The following is a 17,833-nucleotide window of genomic DNA, read 5'->3' on the forward strand; positions in this document are numbered from 1 at the left end:
ATGTGATTAAATTCACAAATGTTCCAGAAAAAACTTGGAAAGTCTTGAGATCCAAAAGTCAAAAATCTTTTACTTTTGAAACTCAAATCAAAGATTTTTGACTTTACAAGCTCAAAAAATATCCAAGATTTCCAAGTTTTTTGGCTCAAACTTACACCTTTTTTCCATCTACAACAGCCCCAATATGGCTTCGTAAATCTGGTTAATATAAACTTACTTAAAATTGCAGCTATTTCAGCCAATTAAGTAAGTTTTTCTGAGCGTTGCAGCGATCCAGGTTTGTTTAAGATCACAGAAGCAACTTTTCACTCAACAAGCGTCTTATTGTGTTTTATGAAACACCTCACAGGCTGCAGTAAAAAGCCAGACACTCGCCTCTGAGATTGGACGGATGTGATATGTTGGACTCCTTTGAAGCACGTTGTAGGTGCAATGTCACGAGCCGATCCTGACCGTGTTGATTCTGTGTTATGAGCCCAGTTGATGGGGGAGCGAAGGACCAGAACACGGAGTTACCACCACGCAAAGCGCGCCAAAGAGGAGAACATAATGAAACCTCTCAGCATATATTCAGCCGCTGTTCAGAGGGGAACATGCAGTGAATGCATTTCATATTCTTTGACACCGTGGGTTGCTTTCAGACGTAGTTTCTGTTTCCTTTCTGTAACTTCGAGTTGTTTAAAAAGACTAAAATTGATTCAGGTAGGAAATGGTTCAGAGCCTCCAATTAACCCAAGATGAATGTTTTCGAACCGATACAGAAGACTGACTTTAAATATTGAGAAGCAAAACTCAGCATGAGATTCAGCACTTTTACTGACTGTTGACCTGATTTCTGCCCTCACAATATGGGAGCATTAGGTTTGGTTGTCCCATTTACATGCTTAGAAAATCCCACAGAGGAGGCTGATCGCAGGCCTATAAGCAATCAATCAATTAATCGCATGAGTTCATGTTTTTGGTGCGTGGAAAATGAGCCATTTCAAAAACCTCCTGATTGTCAAGTCACATTCGAGAGGCAACCGTGTCGCTACTTAGCAACCCCAGCAGAGGTCTGCCCGTTACCTAGCAACCCAAGTGGATCTCCAGCACGTTTGGTCAGCTGGTTTTAGCACTGTATGTGCTGTACAATGGCTGCTGGAAAAGACAAGTGTTTTGCTGTTGACTTACCATTTGGAAACCACTTGCTGCATTTTTGCTGGTTGAGCAGGAGGCTCCACTTCTGCTTTTCAAAGATGCATGGTTGTAAAATTGAGTATCTGTTTGCAGCCATTTTGACGTGAGTGTAAACGCAGCTGCTTCTCAAGTACGCAGCTGAGAAGCACCTGCGTATTTGTATTTAAAGTGACAAGACGCCCTAAAACGGCTCATTCTGAAAAGAGCTCAAAATAGGTGGAACTGACCAGACTAAAATCTTAATCTAAAAATGATTTTGTACAAAAATATGTAATAAACATGTTTTGTATGGACCACAGACCTGCCCTAACCTGGTCAAGGAGTCATAACTTTAAATAAATCAGAGTACCCTGCTGCAGACACAGTCCGGCCTCTTCCTTTGTGTGGTGTGACAGGAGTTACTGTCATGTCGCGCCGCCACAGCCTGACATGTTCCAGTCTTGGACGATATTTTACATCAGAGATGAGGAGAGGAGGCTGTTCTACTGGAGGGTGACGACGGGAGGTGGTCGTTTTTCTGAGCTCTGCAGGCTCTGATGGAGTCGAAACATTGGTCTTTAAATGTTTTCTATTCTAAATAATGTTTGAAAATGACTTTTCAGACATGTTGGATGTTATTGATCACATCCTGAAATGTTGCACGTTTGCACCTTGCTGGAGGGCAAAAAGATGATTTTTTTTTTTTTACTTGCATTTTTATTTAACAAAATGAAACCTGGAGACGAAGGTATCACTGATTCAGTGCAGAGCATCAAAGCAAAGAGAAAGAAAATGCAGAAAAACCGAAAAAACAACTCGAAACCAATCGTATTCTACTTTCTTCTCGCTCTGAGTTTACTAACCTACACACAGACCCGTTGCTGTAGCAACTGACAACCGCTCCACTACACGCATCAGGATTCAACACCAAAAACCAGCAAAACATTTCCAACACAAAGAACAGAACATTCAGTCCGTTTAAGTTTCATGTTTTCAGGCTTGATATTTAATTTGCGATTATTAATAAATGATCACAGCGGTGAGTGATTCGCTAATTTAAACACCTGCTCTAGTGATGTGTTAGAGATTTGCCTCTTTTTTAAAAACTGAACCGAAATGCGTCAAATTCCACATCATGGCTTCATGTTTAGGTTGTCAAAGTCAAGTTAGCATAACTGACCTCCTTCCCCCACCCTCGCTGTATTTTTCTAAATTAAAGCGTTTACCCCGTTATCTTAGTGTTGACATGTAGCAGCAAAGCACTGCAGCCCTTTTTCTTTTATATATCTGATATAAATTTAGCATTCAGTGTGTTGACAACTTGATAGCTAAAACCAATGGTACCAATCGTTAGCTGGTTTTCTGCAGACAATGAACGTGTAATCATTACACACTTTCTCTCTTAAATCCAGTTGAAGCAGTAATGATGATAAATGTTCCAACAAACTGGATTTAGAGGATTCGCTTTTTGCATGACAGCATGTTTTTTGATACTCAAACTGTTGGATATATGCCAGATGTCATATAATGTGAAAAGGGTAGAGAATCTACTCCTGCGTGTCCTGAGGAAGGGTTGAAATTGAGTCGAAGTCAAAGGTCATCCGTCAGTCGTATTGAATAAAAACTGCTGATTTGTTCTCCTCCTCGTCAGTCTGAGTCCACCGCCTCTGTTTTCCGTTGTTTACGCGTCTTCACGCCCATCTGGCTGCGGGGAGAGGGCACCGGGGTTAGAAGCGTGTGCTGCTGGAAAAAACGGGCCGTGAATTTCCATAGAGCAGAAAATATAATGCTGCATCAGGTCCAACTGTCAGCCTCCTCCTGACATTGAGAGGAGACGAGGATGCATGCAAACAACACACACATCTGCACACAGTTCGTTTGGCTCGCCACGACCCGCAGACATTTACATCCCCCTCACTTAGGCCCAATCAAATTACTGCTGAAGGACGAGGAAATAAGACACAGCAAGACAGCAAAAGATGCATCCTGCAGCACACAGTTCAAAAACACCAACAACTTGGCTGTTGCTTTATGGAAACAAAATAACTGTAGGTTTTTTGGTGAAAATTTACAGAAACAATTTTGGCAAGCAAAGCTCAGAAATTTTCTAGAAAAAAATCTGGAAATTTCAAAGCTTGTAAAGTCTAGATTTCAAAGGTTTTTCAATATAATTTTTTTCTATCAAATTTTCAACTTTTCAAACTTAACCAGGTTTTTCAAGAAAATTTCTGAGAATCTCAAAATTTATTTTTCTCAAACAAATTTCCATCTTTTCAAGATCAGGTTTTTTCTAAAAAATTTCTAGAAAATGTTTTAATTTTCAAACATATTTATGATAAAATGTATGATTTAAGTTTATTAACATAGTTTATTAACTCAATTTGTGACATTTAACCAAGACTGCTTTATCTGTGATTCTCAAAAAACAAAACCTACAAATGATTAAAATGCAACAGGCATTTTTAGACAGTAAAAAACTTTTTCTGTTTGCTCCTGTCACTTACTTTGCTGCCTCTGCTGCCGTTTCAGTCAAACTTCTCCGTTTCTCCTCCTCCGTCACTCTGAACTTCGGTGTGTCGGAGTTGGCTACTTCTTTTACTGGCAGCCTGTTGATTAGTTTGAGCATTACTGCCACCTAGTGACCGGAGGCTTGTTTATCATTCTCACCAAAGACGAATGCGACTCAGACTTTTTCAGTGCAATCTGAATCCTGATGTTTTTCACCCCCAAACATCAGAATTTTACATTTTCAGTCGGCTCGGTCATGTTTGTCATTTTATCTGAGTTTTTCATCGTGAGACTTGAATCATAAATCTGCACTAGCAAGACGTGGAAAATCCAGACAAACAATGACTGAAGCAAGAAGTTACGGCAACGTTATGATCTTGAATATTTTCTTTTTCTTTCCACAGACATACAGAAAAACTCAATCTTCTATGGAGATCCAACCTGGATTAAAATGCGAATAAAGACAGAATTAGCTGACAATGAAGACGTTAGCCCGACTTAGCAGGATTCCCTTCTGTCTTCCCTTCCCTGATATCTGACTCACAAACTGCAGAAGTTTGTTTTATGGGATGGTGAATTTAAAACTACAAATTTCTATCTAAAATACCAAAACAAACTAAAAATATGTTATACAAGTTTAAGTGATTTTGAGTTTGGTCAGCTTTTTAAGCCAAGTTTAGAGAATACATTAAAAATAGGACAAGTAGGTCTTGTAAAGGAGATTTGAAGTCCAGTCATAAAAACAAAATTTAAACAAACAAAAAAAAAAAAGAAAAACATTTGTCAACAAGAGCTTTTTCCTGCCTTGTGTTGAATGGAGTGAATCACCAGCTGAATGAAGCTGATTCAAGATATTTTAAGGATAAAATGGATTTAACCCAGAAAAAGTACAAAAGCTTAAGCAACACTGACATCATTCTCCGTTTATGTAGCCAACATGAGACAGAAAAAGGTTTTTAAAGTCTTCAGAGCACAAGTCATAGTCGAGGGTCTTTAATTTTTGAAACTTAAGTTCAACTCGAGTCTCTAGGACAAGCCTGAAAATCGGCTTTTATGTTGTTCGGTCAACAAAAACTGGCCACATTCCTTTAATCCTTTAAATTTTTTACATGGATAAAAAACCAAACGTTTCTCAGTCACTCTTAGTTTAAAGCCCTTCAAGAACAATTTGATATTTCCTCCTAGTTTAAGTTCTGAAATATGAGACTTTTACCACTACAAGGTTCTCATGGCAAAGATAAAAGGATATATTAAAAAACCCTAGTGTTTTAAAATGTATGTAGCCAACAATTATAAGTCACAATGAGACCCAATTTTAGATTTACTTGGCGAATATTGACAGAATAAAAAAACACTAAGAAAGTGGCTGCAAAAAAGTTCTTCCATATTTCCTTTAAGAGATTTTGCTGTTCCATTATAAGACAATATAAGTAGCTAAAGGGGAATAAGTACGGGAAAACAAAAAAGAAACGGAGGATGCAAAGATATGCATAACTGGCCCACTTTATTATTCTTATATCATGACTATCCTCATAATTTTATTACTTAGTTCTCATAATTTTATTTATTTATTGTTAGTTTGGCCCCAATACTCCGTCATTATAAACAACCATCCGAGATCCGAACAAAATGGCCGTTAATGTTAATTCAATATTTTAAAGTGTGACCAACATGGACTGTATGACTTTGTTCACTGATAAAACTACACTGATTCTAAAACAGAACAGAAAACTGATGTCATCGTTCACAACGTCTTGTGTTCGCTGACTGACTCTAAAGAAATCCTACAGGAGACAATCCAACTCTATAGGAGAAATCCCAGATGAGAATCAGGCAGAAATGGGTAGGCTAATAAAATGCCTTTATGGTAAAGTTATGAATTAGCGATAAACACAAACAGAAACAAGGAGGAAATAACGGCTGAAAACATGGAAGGAAAGAAACCAGGACACAAGAAAGGAAAAACAAATGAATAGAGATAGGAAACAAGGATGGAAAGAAGAAATGAAAGAAAAGATAAGGAACAGTCTGTAAATACAAATTACTTTTGCATACTTATTTAGTCCTGAAAAATACTGATATCAGGACAGGAAGTCAAAGAGGTCAGACTCTCAAAGCGCAAATACAAAAACGACAAGAAAGCAACGGAAAAACAAGACTGAGGGAAATAAAATAAAATCCAAGTGAAAAAGACGAGACGCATAAGAGTATTGGGAGCTAATGTTTGCTTGTTATTCCAGCAATAATTTTCCCCCCGGAGCTCATTAAAGTCTGGAGAGAAACGATCCACAAAACCTTAAAAAACCAACAGAGTGGAGACGGAGAACACGAAGCAGGTGTGAGCTTCCAAACAACGCAGAAAATAAATGAACAGAAGAGAAAGAGCTGAGGAGGGCCAGAGAAAGCAAGGAGAGGCTGCAGACAGACTCACGGGTTTTACAGAAACGACGTAAAAATGACAAAACCAGAAAAACCTCCATCTGCATGCAGCTTTCTGGGCGTTTAACAAACTACCAGGACAGACGCGTGTTTGGTTTAAGAAAAATAAAAGTACAATTTCATTTTATTGAGTTCTTCAAAGCAAATAAAAAAACTTCATAAATTGATTCAATTAATAAATAATAATTGCAAAGTCTAAATATGATCTTTTTACAGTCAATAATAATAATAATAATAGTCCTTTTATGCTATCATTTTCTATAGAAGTAGTAGTTTTAGCCGTTTAGCCACAATTTGTTCGACACAAAACAAAAACAAGAAGCATGATTTTAATCAGCAGAATGGCAGCTTCAGATTTTTCCACACAATCAATATTAGGTTTCTGTTTCTCTTTTATATAACACTCAAGTACGGAAATACAGATAATATAGTCATCAGTCAAATTCATTACCTAGTAGTACCATTATTATCATCATAATACCAGGAGAATAAAAACAGTGGCTTTGATATATTAATATTTGTGTGTGTGTGTATGCATGTGTATATATATATATATATATATATATATACACTGTTAAAGTTCCATGGTAGCAGGGTTCAGAGGTCACAGTCCGACATGAAGAGAAGCGAAGGACAGTCTGTGCTTCGAAGCGAACAAACACCGGCGGTCCAGGGACAAAATGGTGGCCTGTCGGGGACGAGAGGATGTGGTGGAAAAATAAACCAAAGGAGGATGAAATGAAATCTGAACTTCATGGAAAGCAGCAGAGTAAAAGAGAGGAGGGTCCAAAAGATGAGGAGGTTTGTTTCTGAAGAACCGCAGCAGGAATGAGGCGAATTAAATAAATAAAACTCCACCTGACCTCAACAGAAATGAGAAATTCAGTCGAGAACAGGGTAACTACAGTGTTTGTTGAAAAAAAAATGTATTCGTTACAAGAGCCTAAAAACTTACGAGCTCGGCAAGTACGATGAAGCTACTTCTCCCAATGAAAGCTTTATTATTTTACCCATATAATTAATTTCAATTTGATTCAACCTTTAATTTCTATACACTGTTTACATATGTACATACGTAGCTAACATGCAAAACAGGAATTAAATAAATTTAATTGTATTTTTATTTGTCATCTTGGAGTTAAACAACTTTTACGTTTACTAAAACATTTAATTTAACTTTCCAAACATTTTGGTGATTTAAAAACATCTAATTATGTTTTTCATCAAGGTTTGGACAGTTTGTTTCTTTAATAAAAAAACACTTGTCACGTTTGGCCCTCCATACAACCTGGAGTTAAAATACTTTCATGTTTACTGAAAAGCTAAATGTACATTTTTACGTTTACCGAATTCCTCGGCTTCTGAATTTCAGTGGAAAGCAGCAAACGTATAAACACGTGTTCACTCACCGAGCATCGATACGGTACAGAATATTTATAAAACTTCTTATATTTACCGTTAAACTGGCCGAATTTATGTTGGGCTTCCAGAAACATGGAATATCTATGTTTAGCCTCATCCAGAGTGAAGCTTCAACAACGTGATCTACGTTTACTTACTCAATGTTTATTTTGTAAAATATCTTAAATATGGCTAAACTTTCCATACTATATTTTAAATTACATTTACCTTTGTCTTGGATTTAAGTGTTAATTTTTTGCTTCATTACGGTAAGTTAGTTTTGGTTAAAGCGTGTTTGTTGTGTTTTCACAAAGCTTACAGTAGAAACGTTGTTCAACTAGTTCATAAGAAATCTTAGAGATTTTAATTCATTAAGGTCTTAAATTTCAATAATAATCTTGGAAGGAATTTAAAATTTAAAAGGTTACATCTGTGATAAGGAGGAAAATACTGACTGAAATAAATTACAAGAGAAAATGTGGGATAATTCACTACACTTTAACGGCAACATTAAAGTCAATAATCATATTGAAAAAGTAAACCAGCATCTCCAGGCTGCAATCTAGAGGTTTGTGTTTAAAATCACATTTTGTAAATGAAACCAGGAACAAATCTTCCCCTAAATGACAAAAATAAAAATGAGATGCATAAAAAATGTGAGTTTTTCCCTTGAGAAACATTCTTCAGAGTTGATGTTTAGTGACTGATGGATGAAGGGATGATAAACGGATGGCTGGGTGAAGGAGTGAGGAGGAAAGAGGGGATTCTTACACTTCAGGACGCTCTGCCACGAAAAGATGATCAGCTGCGTTTTTCAGCAGAGAGTAAAAAAAGTTTTGGCTGTCCAAGCTGCAGTCAAGCCACAAAGAAAACAGAGAGAGGAAAAGGATGGATGAAGGGATGGATGAAAGGAGGAAGTGAAGAAGGTGGCCATTTTCTCTCATGTACCGGGTTTTCTTAATTCCTACAATCAAACTTTATCTTAAATCATCGTCCGTTGTCACGCCCTCTCTTTTCTTCTTCTTCTTCTCTTCCTCCAGCTCATTTGTCCTTTTTTCTCCGCTTCTGAACTTTCCGACTTCCTCCTTTGTTTCCATCCCCAGCTCCTTCCTCCTCTCTACAACGGGAACACCAGGAACCCGGAGAAGGTGGAGAATTTCCATCCGCCCATCAGGTTTCCTCTTTCCAGTTTGAGGTAGGCCCGGTCGCCCTTCTCCATCTGGATCAGAACGCCGTTGCTGGCAGCTTCGCGTGTCACATCCTGGTCGCCGGCGAACGCAGAGATCACCGGCCAGCCGTTGTGCATCAGGCTCACCTGGACCAGGACAAACACAAGCCGGGTCAGGCTACAGAAATAAATTTGGCCTTTAAAGATGCGTTAACGGAGCATTTCAGGATTTTAAACACTCGTCAGCATGAATATTTATCTTTGATATTATAATATTAGGCCTGTCACAATAAACTGGTCTAATATTGCAATAACAATATTATCGTTATTGCAATAAACGATAATATTGTTGTTTTGAGACCACTTTCAAGTAATATTGTGGTAAACACACAAAGATTTTTAATTTCTAGTTTGAAAAACCCTGAAATTAAACAGAAACTCTTTTTCTACATGACTAAACAATGGAAAGAGGCTGTAATGTGGCACAGAAACGGGTCAGCACCAGACCTGCCACAGCAATTAATCAATTGATCTCATGATAAATTACAACAAGCTCAATAATTTCCATTTGGGAGATTTATTGTCCTTCTCTCTCTTTTTTTTTTTTAACCAAAAACTGGATAAAAGTCTTCAGTCTGGAGTTTTGGTCTTGCCTTGGACTTTATAATTAATTTTATTTAATGTTTCTGTTTGGTTTATTTCTGGATATTTAAAATGTCTTCCAGTTCAGATTCAGTTTAAAATGTTCATTTAAAGTTTATTGATCTTTGGGAATCCGTTTTTGCCTTAATGATGATATTACTGGAAAATGGTCTCCAAACAACAATATTATCGTTTTTATTACGATAACTTCTGGGACGATTCATCTTCCAGAAATATTTTTATTGCGACTTAATTTAGTTCATTATTGTGAAAATGGATTTTTAACAACACTGGTCCACATGCAGACCAGGGATCATTACAAAGTGACATTAGGATCAAATAAATTGGCTCCACATTTATGCAACACATCCAATAATTACGTGGTTATTATTTTGGAACAGCGTATTTATCTGCAGTTTTACACAGTCAGCACATTATTAATAGATTTGCCAAGATGGAGGGTCTCTTTCTTCCTCCTGAATTCAACAAAACCCCACAGAGCCGACGACGGAGAAAAGGAAAAAGACGTGCAGTGCGTCTGACTCAACAAATATTTCAATAGGGAATAACATCTTGGTACAGAAAGAAGTGTCTGTCAGAGACGTTTCCCCTCTTCTTTAAACAGGCAGCAGCTTTCATCACTTCTCTTTGGAGCTACAACAGAAACACGCTCTCTCCCGGGACTCGATTCCCCTTCTTATGCTTCACTTTAAATAACAACATTGTTTTGTGCCGGCTCTGGTAGCAGCGCAGTAGTAAAACAAACTGAAACGAATGCTGGGGAAACGTCTTGTTTTTATGCAGGAATACATTTTATAAGCCGAGTGGGATTACAGGCCGTCCTGCGAGAAGGTGCTGAGCCTCCTGATGGGAAAAGGGAACAACACGGTTTCTCTTGTACTTAATTTCTACAGCCAGTTGCACAAATCATGTTTCTGCAAGAATATACAGAAGTAGAGGAAGCTGCTGTAGTTTTTTTGTTCTCTAGCTCAGATTTTGGAGAATTGAGGCAAAGCTTCGTCTCCAGCACAAAGGATCAGAATCACTTTGCACATGAAAGAAATAAATCAACACATCGGTGTTAATGGATAATTTCATTGCAAGTAACAGAAAAAACAAGTTATTTGTTGTTTTCTGTTTTCATAATTTCTGCTCTTATATTTTATGCCTTGTGTTTAGTTATTCTCATTGTTTGTGTTTCGATTTGATTCATTAGATTCGTCTTTATTTGTTTCAGGTTTTCTTTAATTTTCCGTTTCTGTAGTTTAACCTCATAATATAACCCTCCCCTTTCCAGCTGCTAATCACTGTCTCATCATTTGTCCTCCTCTCAGCCACCGATTGGCTCTTCAAGTTTCTTCCGAGTTTTATGCCTCTGGTAAGGTACGGGTGGATGGGATCCTTTCACCATCACATTCGGGAAAAGTGTTTCCATTTTCGTTTTAGCAGATTAACTCTTTTTGAGAAAAGCCTAAAACCACCTCAAGGATGTGTCGACTTTTTTGCAAAACTGAGTAAGTCATTTCAAATTTTTCTGTTCCTGTCTACCTTTTTTCCTACTGCGATACTTCAAAATGTACATCAACATACACTGATGGAAACACTGCTACCGAGTCCAGTTCAGTTTAATGATATGGAGCAGATTCATACCAAATGCCATATCAAACATCAGCAACTAAAAACAACTTCTGAACTCTTCTGTACATCAAAGTATGGTAGAGTAAAAATGGAGACCATCTGCCTTGATGGCTGAGGTTTGCTCCAAACTGGGTCATCAACAGAACAATGATCCCAAGCACAGCGACAAATCTACAGCAGAATGACTGAAAAATAAAAAAATCAAGGGTGCTGCAATGGTTTAAGAAACTCCAGGTCTCTGATGAAAATGCAAAAAACATTTTTAATCCATTTTAATTTGATATAGTTGCATTTTCTTTAGTATAAAAGGAAATGTACAAGGAAATCCCTGCATAGGAACCTATGAACTGTGTTTTGTGAGCTTTTGACAAGCTGCTTCATTGCTTTTTTGGTCTCAGACATTTATTGGAAAAAGTTTGTAATTTATTTGGCCTTTATGTTTGGATAATAGTTGAGTGGATTTAGTTTAAAGGCAGCTCAGACTGCTTTATAACCGCAGTCATGATAAAAACATTTTATTTGTATACATTTATTGAAAAGCACTCAATAAGCTGCCCTCTTTTAAGTCCACTTACATGTTCAAGGATAAAAACATTGAAGTTCTTTCTCGAAGAATGACGTTTGAGGATGTAGATTTTCTCCTAGCTTCTTAATATCAATGAAAACATGACGCCTCTTACAGCAGAAGAACCAATTTCCCTCAAATTCTCACCTGAGCGCTAAATTAGTGAAAATATTTCCTTTCACCTCACGAAAATATGTAATTGTAAAACTGTCACTAACTGATGGAGCGAAGTCATAAACATCCCATAATTATACACTTAACCAGCTCATTTGGCCTGATGGTCAGGACAGTGTGCGTGCGTGTGTGTGTGTGTGTGTGTGTGTGTGTGTGGGCAGGAGATGGAGAGCCTGTCAGAGTCGAGAGCTCTCTTGGCCTGGCACTCCTCTTAATAGAAAACTGAACTTGGCGACTCACTCGGGCTGGATGAGTGTATGAGTGTGTGTGTGTCGCTTTGAACAGTTCGTGTATGAATCCGATAAAAACACTCAGCCTACACTTAAATTATTTTTTTCAATTGTCAGAACAGAAAAAGAGAAAAGGTCAGGGCCAAAAAAAGAACACTTCAATATCTTGAAAATGTATTCATTTAAGTCTGAGAAATATATTAGAGGATACAAATTTGCCAAAAAAACGTTGCTTTTCGATTACAAAGTATATGTTGCCTTTAACCTAATGTCACGTCCACGAACAAACCATTTTAGATGTGTAAAGGATATTTCTGGAGCTGCTGTCAAATAGTTTCGCTTTTTTTTTTTTCCATTTATGTTACTATACTCACCAAAAAAATGTATTTGGATCTAAACATGGATTTTTGTGCTAATCTTCTGAATGGGATGGCGTGTTTTGGGATCAGGGGTGTGGTGATCAGTCTTCTGTTAAAAGGTAAGCTTCCTGCAGATTTTTGGTGTACAGTAACTAAAAGCTCCAAACTCTTGGAATAGTTGGTAGACACTTAGCACTCATCATCCTCCATCATTAGACACTTAGTTAGGCCATGGCCAGGCTTATCTCACGGTGTAAGATGGAGTCCGGTGCAAGTGATTTGTTTTTCGGGTTAAGCTGGTCTGAAAGGTCTTCCCATATTTTTATTGCAGGTCCTTCTCCATCCTTCACCCTTCTAGTTACTGTTTCCAGAGAAAGCAGGATGGATGGCGGCGCACAAAGAGACCTTGTGCGTCTCCATGAACACTTTGGGACAAGAATAAAAATTGTCCATGTAAAAATGGTGCCAAGAGAAGATGTGTGAATGAGGTTCATGACTCCTTCATAAGAGTTTTGCCAGTGTGCATACTAAATCTGATGGTGCAGCCAGTGCTTGATTCAGCCAAAACAAAAATTTCCATCCCCATTTAGTTGGCTTGTTCTGCATGAACTGTTATTTTAGTCTTTGCCTTAGTTGCCACAATCTGGCCTCAAACTCCTGGGGTGGAAATAAGCTTGGCACGCAATGTCATCAATGAGAGGCCTGGCTCTAAACAGTTTGTCATGTCCAGTTGATCACTTCTTTCTATCATCCGATGACGTTCCACAATATCGATCAGAACCCATGACATGACTTTGTGAGGAAGGGACGCAGATAAATTGTTATTTTGTTTCCAGTAGTCCTGAATACAGGGGAGCAACACTACATACACTTCAAAGGTCAGTCCATTTGGATTTCTTCCCTAATAACTTACTGTTGGCCGCATTTTTGTTGGTATTGTGGTAAATTGTCTTCACCATTTCAGAGGCAAAAACAATAAAAAAAGGTATTTTGGTATTTTGAGAAGAACTATTAGTGCTCATCCTTTACCTACAAAACAAAAACCAATAAATATCACAAAAATCACAAACTGGATGTCACAAATCACTCCACAAAAAAACTTTGTCAGTTTCGCAATCTCACCGTTTTTCCCAGTACTCCATTTCCTCGTTTCTCTTTCTGCGCTGCTACATGTGCAACTTTCCTCTATTCTTCAGCAACAAGCTGTGGCCAATTTTTACTGCCAGTTTCATGGTTCAATATGTGAGATTCCCGCCAGCAAAGGGATCTCAAACTGGCACCTTCCCTTTCATATTTACAGGATAGACGTTTAGCATATTCTGAAAAAAAGATGGTTTAATTATTTTAGTGTAACTTCAGTTTTACTTGCCCTGTTCATTTAAAAGTTGGTGTGTAGTTTATGATCTGCACTTTAAGCACAGGTTGAAATTGAAACTTAGGGAGTCTGAGTCCTGCTGCTATGTCATCCCAAATCAGACAAGTTTAAAATAATAAATACAAAAAAAAATAATAAATCCATGTCCACAGACCCTTAAGATTTAATGTTACTAGAAAGATGTAGCTAAAAATAATAAAGAGAAGGTTTTCACTTTGTGCCATTGATTGTGTTAACGGGCTGCTCTTCCCATCTCTAATCGTACACAATAATTGCATTTAGTGGTTTCTCAAACAATTTCATTATTGTTCTTGTGACACCCATCTTGGAGGAATATTTAACATCTAAACGTCAGTTTTGAGATTTTGGAATCAGTTTATTGTTGTCCCAATAAATCTGAATTCTTATTATTCTAACTTTTATTCCACAATAAGGCTAAATGGTCACAATTTTTTCTTGTCACAACTTGTGACAAAAACAAAAAATATATATATAGTTTTTTCAATTTTTGTTGTAAAACAAATACAACTACAACTATGGAAGAAGGATGAAGGTGTGATGTACAGATTAAAGAAGATACAAAACACAAATCCAGTAAATAATGTGCAAACCTGGCCTTAAGGTTGTTTCACCAATTAACTTAAACTTTATAAACACATTTATGGTGTAGGTTCCTGTAAATCAGGGCAAAGCATACCAGAGACCAACATAAGTCCAAGTGTAGTGATGGACTCAGACCTGAACCTTCAGAGCCACATAAAGACAGTTAAAAATTCAGCCTTCTGTCACCTGAAGAACAACTGAAGGACTAATGTCCCACCAAGAGGCAGAGAAAGAGTTTTACTCCATCTTCATGCAACACTAAATTGATTTGTAATCACAGACATTTTAGAGTTGAAAAAATGGTAATTATGCTGTGAGATTTATTATTAAATCAAAACTAGCATTCCCCCTCGCCCCCCCAAAAAGAAAAGCCTTTGGTTTGAATACAGGAACAGATACTGAGGCAGGTAAAAAAAAAAAGAAAGCAGTAGTAAAAAACAAAAGTGGTGCAGTGGAAAGAACAGGCTCGGGGAGATTGGGACATGGTTTCTGTCCAAAGTGCAAAAACTGCTTCCAGACAGAGATGGCAGAGAACTGCGTCCCACAACGCTCAGACACACCTGCTTCCAGGTCACTCAGGTGGAAATCAAACCACAAACACCAGCTCTCTGAGGTTTGGGTTAGAAACGCTGTTCAGGCGTTAAATGTTTAAAACTGTTATCCTAAATAATGACTTTCTGGCTTTAACAAAGTGTGTCGAAGCAGTGCTGCATACACTGGAAAAACACACTGATGTCAAACATCAGTGTGTTTGACATCAGTTCAGAGAGGAGATGTTATCACCAAAAATGTTTCTCTTTTTTTTTTTCTGCCTTAATGCATGTTTGTTTCCCATATATTTAAAAAATGATTTTTTTTTAAATATATGGATTTAAACCCAGTTTTAAATCTAAATGAGGATATGATGTCTCAAGCAAAACAAAAGTTTATCAAAATGTCCAAACTTCCAGATTTCTGATTTTAGTTTCTGTAAAATTTAGGCTTTCTGCAAGTTTCTGTCTTTGTAATACCTGCAAATCAACCGACTTGTTCGGTACAACTTGATCATTGATTTTCACTTTTTTGACTACTAGTATAAGTCTGTTAGAAAAAAAAAGTAGGAGGAAACATTTTCCTGTTGCTTACTTGGAAATTAGGAGAAGTTTAAAATTATCATAAAATAAATGATGAGAAAAAATGTGGAAATGGTGAGCATAAAATTCAAAAAGGAGAAAAAAAAGTTGAAATGACTGGACAAGTTGGAATAACAAGTCGAAAATGGGAAAAAAGTTTAAATGAAGAGTCAAAATGATGAGAAAATAGTTTAAATTACAAGAAAAAAGCTGAAAAACTAACAAAGTTGAATGTATGCGAAAATACTCAGTAAGATGACATAAAAGTGAAATGACAAAGTAACTGAACAATAAAGTCAAAATGAAAAGAAAAATTTTGATGACTAGAAAATCAAAATTATGAAAAAAATTTAACCAACCAAAAAAAGTCAAAATAAAATAACGATTAAGTCGAATGAATGAGTAAATACTCAAAATGACTGTAGAGCAAAATGTCTTCTGGGGAGTAAACACTTAAAGTTAAAAAGAGATACGAAATCAAAGATTTTACTCTTTATTGTTATTAAATCACTGTCAAATCAAAGTAATATTTTTTATCAAGCACACCAACATATCTGTAATACTTATTTTTGAACAATTGTTTTGTCCAAGAAACAAAAAAAAGTTAAGCATGAATGTTGTTCCATATTTGTGAAAATGACATATAAGCATCCTTTAAAATAAATCTAAAGTGTGTATTTTAAAACAAAGGCAGAAAGGAACTAATTGGCTTGTTAGATGGTCGTGAATCCACAGGGATCGTTTTAATTTAACATTTTAAACAACTTTTAAGATCTGGAAGCCAAAGAAACATACCGTCTTCACACAGCCCAAACATTTAGTCCATTCTCTCTGGTTGACGAGTCGATGCCGGGTCGATAACGCCAACATAACTTCACATGGAAACACAGATGCTGTTCAGCACCAAACGCAACAACGATCTGGTTTGAAATTGCAGGCTGTTATTATCCACTAACATGTTTCTCGTTGACATTTCCAGTTTGAGTCGATTGAAATTGCAAAGGTTAGCTGTAACAGGCGGTGTAAAATCCCCATGATCCAAACCATAACCTACTCCACAAAGTTCTGATTCACCCGTGTTTTCTCAACACACACACCCACGGCTGCTCGGGGTGAGTGTGTGAGGTTATGGCAGTGATGTATAGCAGCAGTAAAACCATGAAACTGTGGTCATCGCGTGTATGAATCAACCCCACATTGTGATCGTTTACCTCCTCTCCAACACGCAGAAGCACAGATAATCTAAAATTACTACCATAAAAATAAAGAAAGGTTGAAAGTGAGGCGCTGCACAACATCAGACTGCTATTGATCTGCATTCACTATTGGAAAAGGCCGAGTAACAGAAAAAAAGAGAAAGAAGAAGAGGATGGGGATATAAGGAGGGTGACAAAAGGCAGATGGATGTGGAGAAAAAGAAAAATTCAAAATGTACTAAAGAGAAAAATCTGACATCTCGGTGCAGCACTTAATGCTTAATGACATCCTGTTGCATCATGACTTCATGTCCAGATTTTGACATGACAGTAATGCTTTTCTGGTTTTGCATTTCACAACCAGTCTTCTCGCCTTCATTTCCAAATCATCTCTTTTCAGATCCACATATTTCTCCTTTAGATTCTCCACTTTCCTTTCTGAGCAGTTTCCCTTAAAATGTTTCGTCTCCACACAACCAGGACTAAAGACAATGGACTCCTTCAAAGGGAGACGTTCTTTACCTCTGATGAAGGAATAAAAAAAGTACAGAGAAAGTGGCCAAAGAATAAACACGAAAAAAAAAATGGATACATTTAAAAATAAGAGTGAAACCATCTGGGGAAAACAAATACTGATGTGAAGAAACTACAGAAACGGTGCAGGAAACACAAGGGACGTTTATGTGTTAAGAACAATTTAAAGACAAATGCTATTGCTTTTCTGGCCGATAACTGATACTTATAGGTATCAGACATTATTGCCCGATGTTTAGACGCCATTAAAAAACAACCTCACTGTAGACATGGCCTCCCTGCTTCAGTTAAATCCCCACAAGCCTGCACTCCATCAATCTCTGTCACATGACAAATACCACAGCACCAACTCCCAAACGGCAACAAAGTGGACATCAACGCTGGTTATTAATATCAGTCTGGTTCTACTTATGACCGATACCAGTATGGCAAAAAAAACAACAACAAAAAAAAAAAACAGCATCGTCCAAAACCAATGTTAATAACGATACATTGTCCATTCAAGCAAAGCATAAAATAACAGTAACGTTTTTTGCATTAAATACATAGAAAGAAATAAAAGAAATTCAGGAGGAAATTCTCCCACATCCACAAATGGACTAGTCAAGACTGTGGTCAAGATCTATGCATAGATACATAACAGAGTACTTTTTTGAAATACCCTACAGCAGGGGTCCCCAAACTACGGCCCGCGGGCCGCCTCCTCATTTGGTCCGGCCCCCTGAACAATACCA

General features: G+C 37.2%; 1 protein-coding gene across 1 annotated transcript in view; it reads right to left on the reverse strand.

Moving 5' to 3' along the window:
* Window positions 1-6,476: 6,476 nt before the first annotated feature.
* Window positions 6,477-17,833, reverse strand: part of LOC106963666 (cerebellin-1) — a 25,408-nt gene continuing 14,051 nt past the window's right edge. The window contains exon 3 of the mRNA XM_015058699.1: window positions 6,477-8,818. Coding sequence (XP_014914185.1) covers window positions 8,621-8,818 — 198 coding nt within the window. The 3' untranslated portion in view covers window positions 6,477-8,620. The remainder of the gene's footprint in view (window positions 8,819-17,833) is intronic.

This window comes from Poecilia latipinna, unplaced genomic scaffold (genome assembly GCF_001443285.1).
Source record: "Poecilia latipinna isolate Pla-1442-1.1 unplaced genomic scaffold, P_latipinna-1.0 Scaffold1566, whole genome shotgun sequence".
Taxonomy (NCBI): Eukaryota; Metazoa; Chordata; class Actinopteri; order Cyprinodontiformes; family Poeciliidae; genus Poecilia; species Poecilia latipinna.